Here is a 13149-nt window from a genome sequence, read left to right as displayed (position 1 = left end):
AGTAGTTTGGGAGGAGGAGCACCACATTAAAACTTGCTGTGAAAATTTCTGAACACAAAGTGTTCTCAAGCCACACATTTTTTTATTTCTGTGACTGTGGTCAAACAGAAGTCAGTTGTTTCAGAAAATGACCATTTGCTTTGCCAGGAGCCATGTGCCAGCAGAGCTCTGAATAGAGGACTTCACGGTCCGGTCATGGCAAACCTAGATTGGTAGGTGGGGCTGAAGGGGCCTTCCATAAAAGGGTCTACTTACTTCCAGTGAAATGTTGAACTGGATCTTCACATAGATGTTTCAGTAATGCACACAGTTATCTTCAGATTCCCACCCAGCCATTTCACAGAGTGCTGCATTAAGGTGAACTGTTTCCACGAGAAATTGCAGAGCGCATTGTAGGGCTTGCATTTACACTGATGGAGTATAGGGACTTCAGCACAGCAGTAATGCCTTTTGCAGAAAATAACATCCATCCCATAATGCCTCAAATCAAATAATTTAGGACAGTCATGAGTGGGATCATGACAGCTGCACAGGCAGCTGGACTTGAGAAAATGATGTTTTTCTTCTCAGATAGTAGTTTTGCTGTGCACTTAATTGAAGTTATTTTTCACTCGTATCTACCAAGTATCCAGAGCATTTCACTTGCATTTAGCAAGCATCCACATGTTTACCAAGTGTGAAAGGAAAGCAGAAAAGGAAGGCAAACAGCTGATTGTGCTGACTGTATCTCATTCCCAAAATAGAAAAGCTTTGTGTAAGAACACAGCAGTTCTCTGCTAATTGGCCTCTGCTTACAAGAAGTAAATCCAAGAAACAGGAAAACAATCACAAAAAGGAAATGATAATGAGATTGAGGGTAGTGTTTTACAGTCTGCTGAGAGAGAACTGTTTGAACTTAACCTTGGAGTTAAACCAAATTCAGACCTAGCTTTACCTGCACTAAATTAACGCCTAGGTACAGCTTTGCTTAACAGCAACTGAGGAGCCTCATCCATTCACTAGAAATAGGAGAATGTGTGAAGAGGTTTGAGTCAAGTTAGGTTTTGCAGAGTAATAGGCAAATGTCCTAGATCCCCACTGAGCAGGTCATCTCCCTGTACCTTGCATGTGCTGTTACAGCAGTGTGCTTTTGCTGTCATTTCTGGCTGAGGCTGCTCCTCTGCCCAATATTTTCTTTTCCTTTTCCCTTGCTGAAGGGCACCTTAAGACAGTACATCCATTTTCTCTGCTTAAGGTGAAGGTGCCAAGAGATTCAGATTAGAAAAATAGTTCCTACTATATTACATAGCCTGTTTTTAATTAATTAATCTGTTTTTAATGGTAAAAAGAACCCTATGGAAGGTGTGGGCCCCCTCAGAAAGGGAAGTAAACTGGTGATGAATGACATGGAGAGGGCTGAGGCTCTCAATGACTTCTTTACCTCAGTCTTCACTGGCAAGGGCTTCAGCCACACTCCTGGAATAATGGAAGGTAAGGGCAGGGACTGGAAGAAGGAACTGCCCATGGTGAGTGAAGATCAGGTTGTGACCATCTAAGAACCTGAAAGTGTTCAGGTCCATGGGGCCTGATGGGATACAGCCAGGGGTGCTGAAGAAGCTGGTGAGGAGGTTGCTAAATCACTCTCTATCAGATTCCAAAAGTCCTGGCAGTCTGGGGAGGTTCCCAGGGACTGGAAAAGGGGAAACATAACTCCCCTTTTCAAGAAGGGCAAGAGGGATGGCCCAGGGAACTATAGGCCAGGCAGTGTCACCTCTGTGCCGGGTAAAAGCATGGAGCAGATCCTCCTGGAGGCACTGCTGAGGCAGAAGAGTAACAAAGAGGTAATTTGGCACAATCATCACAGCTGCACCAAGGGCAAATCCTGCCTGACAAACCTGGTGGCCTTCTGTGATAAGGTCACAACATTAACAGATGAAGGCTGAGCAACTGAGGTTATTGACCTGGATGTGAGCAAAGCCTTCAGCACTATCCCACACCACATCCTGGTCTCCAGGCTGGTGCAGGAAGGGTTCCATGGATGGAGCATTCAGTGGATAAAGAATTGGCTTGAGGGCTGCACCCAAAGGGTGGCTGTCAGTGGTCCATGGCCAAGTGGAGGCCAGTGTGAGTGCACCCTCAGCAAGTTTGCTGATGACACCAAGCTGTGTGATGCAGCTGACAGCTGGAGGGAAAGATCCATCCAGACCTGGACAGGCTGCGAGCAACCTGCTGTAGAGTGAGGTGTCCCTGCCCATGGCAGGGGGGTTGGAACTAGATGATCTTTGAGGTTCCTTCCAACCCTAACAATTCTATGATTCTATGATTTCAGCTGGGAGTCAGAAATCATCAAGACAAAATCATAAATAAGACACAGAAAATGAGAATGAAATTACCTCACTCTTACATGGCTGCACTATTTAAATGCATAAATATAACACAGTTGCACTCTCAAGTGTTCATGTTGGTAGGAGGGTGGCATAGAATTAGAATAGAATAGTATAGTATAGTATAGAATAGAATAGAATAGAATAGAATAGAATAGAATAGAATAGAATAGAATAGAATAGCATAGAATTAACCAGGTTGGAAAAGACCTTTGAGATCATCAAGTCCAACCTATCACCCAACACCATCTAATCAACTAAACCATGGCACCAAGCACCCCATCCAGTCTCCTCCTGAACACCTCCAGTGATGGTGACTCCACTACCTCCCTGGGCAGCACATTCCAATGGCCAATCACTCTTTCTGTGAAGAATTTCTTCCTTACCTCCAGCCTAAACCTCCCCTGGAACAGCTTGAGACTGTGTCCTCTTGTTCTGGTGCTGGTTGCCTGGGAGAAGAGACCAACCCCCACCTGGCTACAACCTCCCTTCAGGTAAGCCACAACTAATACAAGACAAGCAACAAGAGTGTGCATTCACCTTGGAGAGAAGGGCAGCCAGGAGATTCTTGAGGGAACAGGCAGGACACTAAATGGCAACAGAAAGGAAGTGAGATAAGCTGCCCTCAAGCTGCATCATGCATGTCTGCAGAACAGTGCGTTGGAAGGTAGGAGCAGACTTGATCCATAGCCAAAACTAACTGAAGAGTTCACTGTATGTTTTCTTCTTTAAAGGCTGTAATTTCCCATATGTTAGATACCAGAAGTTGTCTTAAAACCATCACTTTTTACTCACCCTGGTCTGCCATTACAGTTAGTATCAGGTAAAATGCTACATATTTCATCCCTCACATATATTGCAGCCTCTAGCTGACATAAACCTTTACTTTTGATCATTCCATGTCATGAGAAATCTTCACAACTTTATGTTCTTGCATATGGAACACAATCCCTCATTGTTTCTCATTGATTTAAACTAATTCCTGTGGAAAGTAACAGGGCAAATTCTGAACACATTAAAGCAAACTAAAACCTCAGTCTCTTAGAGCAGATTCAAATAATGAAGAGACTGGAATCAATGACAATTGTCATTCACCTCCTTCTAGAATTCTAGTATCATCTTTTTGAGTTAAAAAGATGATATAAGATCAAATGCATTGCATAATTAGTCAGTTGTGCCTTAGGGTTTCCTCTGGAGATTTTAGTAAAGTCAGCACATGTCTCTGGATGGTCTTCTGGAACTTGAGGGAAAAAGGTTTCCTAGAGAAGTAAAACCTATGCAAGCAGAAGATGGATACTTGTTAGTTAGTCCTACTCCTGTAACTTGCAGAAGAGTAAGGTATGACTTTGTTCAGCACGAGTGCAAGCACTGCATAACCATTGGTGTGGAGAAACCTTGCTGAAAACCAGGGCTTGTCAACATCTGCAGAGATCTGCACTTTTCCTACGAGTGAGCATATAATCAATGTTATCAAGGAGGCTATTTGTTAAAATTCATTATGATATAAATAATAAAAATGAAATTTATTAATTTATTAATGTGGACTAAAAAGCAGAGCAGGTGGCAGCTTCCTTGGTTCCAGGCAGGTAGCACTACAGATATTTTCCAACAAAGTAGAAGACTTGGAAAGGATCAAAGGGATCCCTTAATTTTATTTCTGAAGAAAGGTTTTTGATTTCCATTCTGTGTAGTGGCAGGAACAGGCAGAAAACAGAAGCACAGAATCACAGAATGTTAGGGGTTGGAAGGAACATTCAGAGATCATTGAGTCCAAACACCCTGCCAAAGCAGGATCACTTAAGGCAGGCTACCCAAGAACACATCCAGGTGGGTTTTGAAAGTCTCCAAAGAAGGAGACTCCACAACCTCTCTGGTCAGCCTGCTCCAGGGCTCATCCTTACTGTAAAGAAGTGTCTCCTCATGATGAGATGGAACCTCCTGTGTTCTAGATTATACCTGTTGTTCTTTGTCCTATCACTGAACACCACCCAAAATAGCTTAGCTCGGGGAGGTGGTGGAGTCACCATCATTGGAGGTGTTCAGGAGGAGACTTGATGGGGTGCTTGGTGCTATGGTTTAGTTGTTTAGGTGGGTTGGATTGGTTGATGGGTTGGACACGATGATCTTGAAGGTCTCTTCCAACCTGGTTTATTATTACTGTTGTTGTTATTATTATTATTATTATTATTATTAATCTTGCTGCCCACCCCTGAGATATTTATAGATGTTGATAAGATCCCCTCTCGAACTTCTTCTCAAGACTAAAGAGCTCCAGGTCTCTCAGTCTTTATTCTTAGGAGAGATGTTCAAGTTCTGCAGTCATCCTCATGGACTCTCTCCAGCAGATCCCTGTCTCTCTAGAACTTACACAATATTCCAGGTCTTAGCAGGGCAGAGTAGAGGAGTAGAAGAACCTCCCTAGCCCTGCTGGACACACTTTTCTTAACGCACTCCAGGATGCCATTTGCCCTCTTGGCCACAAATGCACGTTGCTGAAATGACATTGGCCTTTTTAACATTAAAAAAAAAAAGGCATTTATAATATAAACTATTCAAATTACTTTTCAGTAAGAATGGGACAAATCTTGGTGCATTTTAAAGTGTGACTTTCTGTTGGAATACTTGTGTACTGTATCATCTTTACCTGAAAAGATAACCAAGAACTGAAATCTTTCAGTGGGGATGACTTCAGCGGAAACTGAGCTATACATGGGACTGGGGCTTTAGAAAGCATCCTTTCTATTGATTATTGCAAAGTGCTGTGCCTAGGACAGGAGAAGATGAAGGGGGGAGAGGATGAAAGAGAGGAAAGAGGTGTGGAAAGAGGGAGGAGAAGGAGATTGCCCATGGTGAGCACACGAGCAAGAGTGGCAGTTCTTACTGCAGGCATGCAGGCATCTGCTTAAAAGTGTATTGGGTTTGGCTGAGCTGGAGTTAATTCTCTCCAAAGCATCTTTCTACTGCTGTGTTTTGCAGTGCTGTAGCTGAGTGTTGGTACCACAGAAGTGTTTTGGCTACTGCTGAACAGAGCACCCAGGCTGTGCTTCTCCAACATTTCCCCACACAACTGTACAGTGAGGAGTGGGCAAGATCTTGCGAGGGCAGATGGCCAGGCCAGGTGTCCCAAACTGGCCAAAGGGGCCTTCCATGCCAGATGATGTCAGCTCAGATCGAAAAGCTAAGTGAAAGAAGGCAGTATGGGGGCATTGGTTGGTGGTGTCTGTCCCACAGAGCAACCACTACAGGTGTTAGAACCCTGCCTCCTGGGGGTGACCAAACACCACCTGCTGATGGGCAGTGGAGAGCATCAGCCTGGTTTGCTCTTGCTTCTGCAAGTGGCCTTTGCTTGTGCTTCCCATTATTAAATTGCTTCTATCTTGTTAGGGGCCTTTGGTTATATTTTCCCGTCTCCCCTGTCCATCTAAGAAGGGGAGTGGTAGAGCAGCTTTGATGGGCATCTGGCTCCCGCTAGGGCCAAACCACCACAAATAGGGACCAAATATAGTTTCAGAAATGTTCACAAGTCTTAGAATGCTTTCCAGAAAAGAGTTAGGTATGGGTCTTCAAAAGTATCTGAACATCTATCTGTCATTTAGGAATCTGTCTCACTTTAATAAGAATTAGAGTCTCCTGAGGATTTCTAGTCATTTAACCACTGCTAGATTTTCCCAGAAATTATATTTCTCCAAAACATTCACCTGTGCTATTGATTTTCACTCAAGTCTGATTCCACATGTTATAACCCAGAGTTTGTACTTCTACGAATTCTTCCATATGAGTTTATGGCACACGATGACCTTTGCATTTAAGTTCAGCATGGAATGGAAGCTCCTACTCAGCTTAGCCATTCTGCAGATGGACTTGTGTCAAACCTACTTAATTGACTGGGCTCCTGATTCTGCAAGAACACACTGATGTAATTGTAGCTGCACTAATAATCTCAATGAAGTGCTGAAGGAGCTGAAATGCCTCATTATATTCATTTGGTGTATTCATTTGCTTCAAGTTTTTGATCCTTCTAATCCCTGCTGACACTGGAAAGTACTGATGCAACTCCAGATTTCTCTCTCAGCTAGCGTGTTTTTAACTGCAATTGCTAATTGAGATGCAGGCACAAAATTCTTTAGTTCTGATTGTGTCTAAATTGTCAGTCACATTTGAAAGGTAAGGTTCTCAGCTGAGTGTGTGCCTGCACAGATATGTTAACCTGATCAGATGTGAATTCATTAAGGAAAAATAAATGGAGCTTCTAGATGGCTTAGTACAGTCCCCTCATAAGAAAAAATAAATTCTCTTGCAAGTAAGAGATTAGAGTAACCTGAAGTTCCTCCGAAACACTCTGTGGCAGCCTTTGGACTTTTTATCCACTCTTGGTCAAATTCTGCCACCTCATGGTTGCAAAAGCCTTTATTACAAAGCCTCTGATTTTGAGCAGAATAAGATGCATTACCTGGATCTATGGCGTTATCTGTGTTTCTCTGACTCCGGCTTGCCAGGCTGATGGTGACATTCGCTGCTCCTTTTTTTACTGGGGCTGGTTTCTTTATAACTGGTTTCACTTGCTTCTGAGGTTTGGTGATGTTGTTCATTGCATTTGCTACTGTTACGTCAACATGCTGTGTTAAATTTGTCAAGATAGTTCCTGCTTTTATTTCAAGCACTGATTCCATGAGGTCTTTCAGGCCTGTCTGTAGCAGGGGGATATCTGGCTGTGCGAGTTTAATCAGCACAGGGATGCTGGCATTCACTTTTTGGATGCTGCTGTTGGTATCCTGACACAGCCCCCAGGCCTCATGGGCAGTCTTGTTCAGAAGCAGAATGCTGTTTGAGAAGCGGATTGACTTGGCTTCCAGGGCCTTCAACCTGGAACTCAGGGACTGGAGCTGAAGTGAGACCACTTGTTCTTTCTCTGCCGAGGCAGCTTTGGCTTTTTTCAGCAAGTCACAATTGTTTGCCAAAAACTTGGAAAGTTTTGACTCCACATTCAGAAGGCGAACCTCATGGTCCTTTGATTCCTCCACAGAGCCACGTATTTTTTCTTCCAGCCGGATGATATCTAGTTGTTGACTGCCTACTTTTGATGAAGTATCATTTAAAACAGAGAACACTCTTCTGAAATTGTGGAGGATGCTTTTGTCAGACTCCTTGTATGGAAGGTCAGAAAGCGATGGCATTACTTGTGGAGTGAATTCATGCTTCTGGCCAACATGCAGCGTCTGGAGGGATTCATTCAACTGGTGGAACTGGAGAGTGAAAGCCAGGAGGTCATCCAGTTTCTCAGTTCTGCCACAGCAGACTTCATTCTCATTTCTTAGAGCACGTAGAGTGTCTTTCAGTACATAGTTATCTTGAAGAGAATCGATAGCACTGTTTATTACTGTCATGGTCTTGTTTAATCCATCCTCTATTTCCATGGAGCATTCATTAACACGACGCTCAAACAGTTCCTGATAAGCCTGAGATTCATTTTTAAGTCCTTCCTGAGATCTGGAAAGCTCCTTAATTGTGGAGCTCATTTTGTCAATGACGGTAGTGAGATTTTGAAGTTTCTCATTGATTTCTTTGTCTTCCATTTGCTGTTCATACTGTGAGGTCAGACTGAAAGGTACCCCTTGTTCAATCAAGGGTTGCAGGATCTCCATATCATAGCACAAATCATTAATTTGCTCAGTCATTTTGTTCATCTTACTGTCCAAAGGGAGGACGAGGTCAGCAAGACTTTTGTTTAGGACAAGCACATTCTCCTGGGCTGCTGCCAGCTGGGTTTGGAAATCCCTTCTGCTCTCTGACAACATGTCATCACAGACCCCCAGAAGAGAGTCTTTCTGAATTTCCAGTGCAACACTGAGATTGCTGATCTTGCTGTCTTGGACTCTTAAGTCATCATAGATCTGCAGCACCATCATACCTTGCTTCTTGACTTTCTCATGCAGTGTGATGATGTACCCTGTAACATTGTGATCTGTGACTTTATCTGCTGAAGGGATGTTTTGACTTGAAGACTGTTCAGCAGATAGCAATTGTTCATGAGCATTTTTCATTTCAGTAAGAGTCCTATTTAAAGATTCATAATAAATGACACTTCTTGACTGCTGATGCTCCAGGTTATCTTCCAAGGATTTCTGCTTTTCCTGTAAAGCTTTCACAGGCTTGTCACAAGTAAGGCTCATTTCCTCTTTCATCTGCACCATATGACTCTTTAGCTCCAGAATGTCAAGCTTTGTTGGCCCACTGTCTTTCTCCTGAGCGAATTTCTGTTGTATTTCATTCAGATACTTTAGTAATTCTTTTGCATTTTCAAGATCATCTGACAAACTAGACACAGTTTTGAAAACTTGAGCTGTGCTCTCTTGTATTTCACCTTGAAATACTTTTAAGTGTTCTCTGACAATGTCTTTGACTAATTCATTAATACTGCTGGAGTTGAGACCTTTGGGAAGGGAGAAACACAGAAACAATCAAACCAATTGGGTTAACAACATCCGATGTTTTTCTACGACGTGAGGAAACACAGTGCTGCACAGAAATAAAACACACAAGTCCCTGCCCCAATTTACCCACCCAGTAAGCATAATTTAAACCTGAGGAATGTAGAGGCTGGCTAATGGCACTTGACTCATCCCTGTTTCTACTGAAATGAATGGGAGTTTTGCAGTTATTTTGAAAAGGCAGTTTTGGACTCTGCATGTGATAATGACTTTGATTCCCAAGCTAAGCTGGTTCTGAGTACTACAGTGAGGAGATTCGTGTGCTTTTGTGGCTTGCTCTTACAAAAATGATGTGTCCCCTCTCCAACGGGAATGTAAGAAAAAAAACCCACCTGTTTGATCTACATTATGGTCAAGAAGTAAAAGCGTGGACTGAATGTGCTAGGTGATCATACAACCCACTACAGTGAGAAAGGAGCAGTATAAAAAGAATAGCAAAAGTCAGACATTTTAAACATGCAAAGCTTTAGTTAGTTTTGCATGCTACAACTCTTTAAACAACTAGAAATAAGCTAGGAAGAAGTGAATGCAAATAGCATCAAAATATATCTCCCATGTAGCCCTAAATAGGTTAAGAGAGTCATAAAATAGTGTTCATTAAGACTGCTGCATAACATGATTGAATTTAGTGAGAGCAGTAGGTAATGCTCTGGTATGAGATTAGAAGGATGTTTTTGATCTGTTCTCCAGTGTCCAGATAAAACACTGAAGCATCCTTTGCACAGCTTTTTAAACCCTGTGAAGACTTGCAGCCAATTTGTGATATCATGGTTAAATATTTCAACCTCTGTAATGCCTTGGTGACCACCAGTTTCCTAATTACAAGTATATTGAGAAAGGTAGAAATTCCGTTGCCTTCCTGTATTTTTCTTTCAATTGCTGGGGTTTATTGCTTCACCTCTAAAACAGCAAGGCATGTTTTGAAACTTTGTTTGAAAGCACATTCTCAGCAAGAGCAGCAAAATGGCAGGAAATCAGATTCATGAAACCCATCTCAACTTTGGGCTCCATGGGTGCAAAATAAAAATGGGTTTGTTCAGCCAGCTGGAAAGAAGCATAGTAGTTTTTTCTATTCAGGAGATCCACTTCAATTGTGAGCATGTTTCCAGCTGGAAACAGAGATAAAGTAGTTGTTAATATTAGCTTTTTATGAACTATAAATGAGGCTCAGTCTCCATTATGTCTGGTAAAATGGACAGTAAACATGCCCAGGGAAGAAATCAGTCACCTGTTCAGCTAGTCCTTTTTTTCAAGGCAGGACAGAAGAGGCAGGTACAAGAAGTTTGTTAGTCTAAAAGAAAGAGCCACTTCAGAAATACAGTATGGAGTTTCCTAAGCAATAAACTTAATTACTGTCAACTACGCTCACAGATCTCAGCATGTTTTACACGAAGAATAAACCTCACCAAAGTGATAATACTGAGATTCCCTTTGTTATTTTACTTTTTTCTACCTGAGCAGCAAATAAATGATTAGACAGACATACACACACAAGAATGCATATGAACAGGCACTCTGACACACAGAGCTTTGCGAGTGAACTTCAGTGATGGAAAACCCGTAACGTGTAATACTTGAGAATAAGGATGTCCTGGCAGCTGAGAGGAGGAACCAATATATGAATGCAGTAAAACCACTTGCACTTTTAATGAGATTATAAATTTTAATTTTTATTCCCTGGCTGAAATCCAAAGTGTGTAATCACTGTGAGTCAACATACACTCCCTTTGAGGTTTCAATTATTATTAGAAGAATAATATACAAAATAGGTGTATGTACACAGGAGACTCAGTTAAGGTTATATATCCAGCCATAAGTGACTTGGAAGTGATTAAAACTCAGTTTTTTAGTTCATTTTTAAAGGAGTGTACATATTAATAATGAAGAGACAAGGAGTCTATAAAAAGGCTTGATGTGGAGTGAAAGGAGGAAGAAAGAATATTAAGAAGTAAGCAGAGTTTATTAAAAGGAGAGCGCCAAATTATTTTTCCTACTTTCCACTTGAAGTCTCCTAAGTACTTAAAACAATTCAAAAAATGCACAACAGGCTTCTCTAATCAAATTAAAGGAGCATATCAGATACTCCAGTGAGTGTTGCCCTGTAACAACAAATGATGGCTTTGTGGGACCAAAGTCTATTTACAGATAAAAACGAGAAATAAAGACTTGGTAAATTACTGAATTGTTGATTCACAGAAGCAGACCTTCTAAAAACCATGGTACAAAGATGGGTAGTCATAGAATTGCTGTGATAAGAAAAAAAGGTGATTAATGGATATGGGCATCATGGGAAGAAAATGGAAAAGTAGGGTAAGAAGGACAATATCTGAACAGCATGAGGGAATTTAGAGACTCAACTGTTCTGCAAGAGCACATTGCTTCATGATGGCAGTGGTAGAGGGGAAAGTTGTGTTTTGCCTCAGGTGAGCTTCTAAGAGTAATATTTAGCAAGTCTGGTGTGCCAATACTGTGCATCTGTACCAAGTTAGAGGACAGAATGGAAACTCCTTCCAGCTCCTGCCACTTTAGGATGCTCTTTGCCCAGCTGGGCAATGACTGACTGATACTCAATGGACAGGGGACCCAGCAACTGCATTTGCCCTGTGACATCCCCTATAAAAGCCAACAGAAACATTAACCTTATTCTGGCTCCCCTTCCCCTACATTTCTGCTGCTTTCCTATGTATTAGCCAAGAATAGTCTGTATTTGAGTGTCCAAAATTAAGGAGTCATTGAAAGTAGCTGGTAGCAGCATTTTCATTAATGCTGCTTGACTAGGAGATAGACTGAAAATGTAAATCAAGAAAGGCCTAGCAGCTGGAGATTTCATCTAAGCAGGTATAGTATAGAGCACTGCAGATAAAAGCAACTGAGGCTTGAAGCATGTTTGCAAAAAAGTATGAAATAATTGGGGGTGGGGGGCACATTGCAGTACATATTTTAATTAGAACTTGGATCTTTTAATACAGCAAGGGGAATGCAGAAGCAGGAGAACAGAATGCAGCAAAAGACCTCTTGGAATAGTATGGAAATGGCATAATGAGTGGAATATAAAAAACAGAATGATGATGAGGAAGAAGGGAAATAGGAAATATTCTAAACCAAATTAAATGTATGCTCAAGGGTCAAGAATGCCATCTAACAGTGTGTGGAGAGGTGAAAGCAGGTCACTGAAAGATAGGATAAGCTTGATCCAGGGTACAAGAAAGCCATCTAGCATGTGGCACAAGCAACTCAGGAGACAACTGAAAATACAAGACATGGGACAATACTTGGAGAAATTTAAGGGAGAGACAGAAGCACTTATTGTTCATTTCATTTATTTTGTTTTTCTCACGTAAGGAGCTTCAGTTCCCTTGTTCTATTTTTAAACAAGAGAGACGTCCTCTGGACTCCAACACATGTAATACAGTTTGGGAAAAAATCCTGAAAAATATTGCACATTAAGGAAATGCAAGCTGCTGCTCTAATATGTTTGTCAAGCACCATTTGTAGTTGGATAACCATGAGATCTTGCCGCAAGACTCACAAAGAACGGGTGTAGAATTCTGCTGGGAAGAGTCTGCCCAACATCCTGATCCCAGGATGTTCAATTCTCACCTACTGAACATGAGTAGAGGTGTTTAGTCAAGGTTGCCTAATATGATCAGAGGCAGATTATTCAGCAGGATGTTTGCCATGTTACAAATACGACAAGCACAGAATTCCTTATAATTTTTCCCCTGCATATGTGAATTATGGATTAAAGAGTATTACTTAGATTTGGTACCAAAGCAAATACTGTGTCCTTTAGCAGCTGTCAGATAAACAAAAATCAGAGATAACATTTGCAGATGCTCTAAGTAAATGAAAACACCTTGGTAGTGGCTTAAGCTGACCATAAAGACAATGTAGCACCCAAGAATATAATTTTTGTCACTATAAAACACACTATAACAAATGGCAAAAAAATAAATCCTTTTACTATGAAATTAAACAAACTAAATAAATAAACAAAGAGTCCTCCCTATAAATGCTGGGAAATAGAATAGGACAGTCTATGAGTCTTTTTAACTTTTTTTTTTTCCTGGCACCTTGAACAGGGTGAGTGATTACATTAATTTATTTGTCTTACCTTTTAGAAAGGATTGGAAGTCTTTGCCCTTATCTTCATTGATTTTGCCTTCCAGAAAAGAAAGCATCTTGCTCACATCATTCATTGCAGCAGCAATGCTGTCAACCTTCTTTTGTAGAAAAGTCAGTTTCATCTCCTGGTTGCTAATCTTCTCATTAATTCTTTGTGTGAGTGCTTGGTCACA

The 13149-nt window shown here is 41.4% G+C and overlaps 1 protein-coding gene across 1 annotated transcript in view; it reads right to left on the bottom strand.

Moving 5' to 3' along the window:
* The window catches only part of MMRN1 (multimerin 1), a 57386-nt gene that overhangs the window by 5217 nt on the left and 39020 nt on the right, over positions 1–13149 (bottom strand). Inside the window, exons 5-6 of the mRNA XM_068171062.1 lie at positions 12966–13139; positions 6814–8793 (exon numbers count right to left, since the gene is read on the bottom strand). Coding sequence (XP_068027163.1) covers positions 6814–8793; positions 12966–13139 — 2154 coding nt within the window. The remainder of the gene's footprint in view (positions 1–6813; positions 8794–12965; positions 13140–13149) is intronic.

The sequence above is a fragment of the Melanerpes formicivorus genome, unplaced genomic scaffold (genome assembly GCF_026170545.1).
Source record: "Melanerpes formicivorus ecotype bairdi unplaced genomic scaffold, bMelFor1.0.p_v2 SCAF_4, whole genome shotgun sequence".
NCBI lineage: Eukaryota > Metazoa > Chordata > Aves > Piciformes > Picidae > Melanerpes > Melanerpes formicivorus.
The sequence above is the reverse complement of the archived record's forward strand: the minus strand, read 5'-3'. Positions and strand labels throughout refer to the sequence as shown.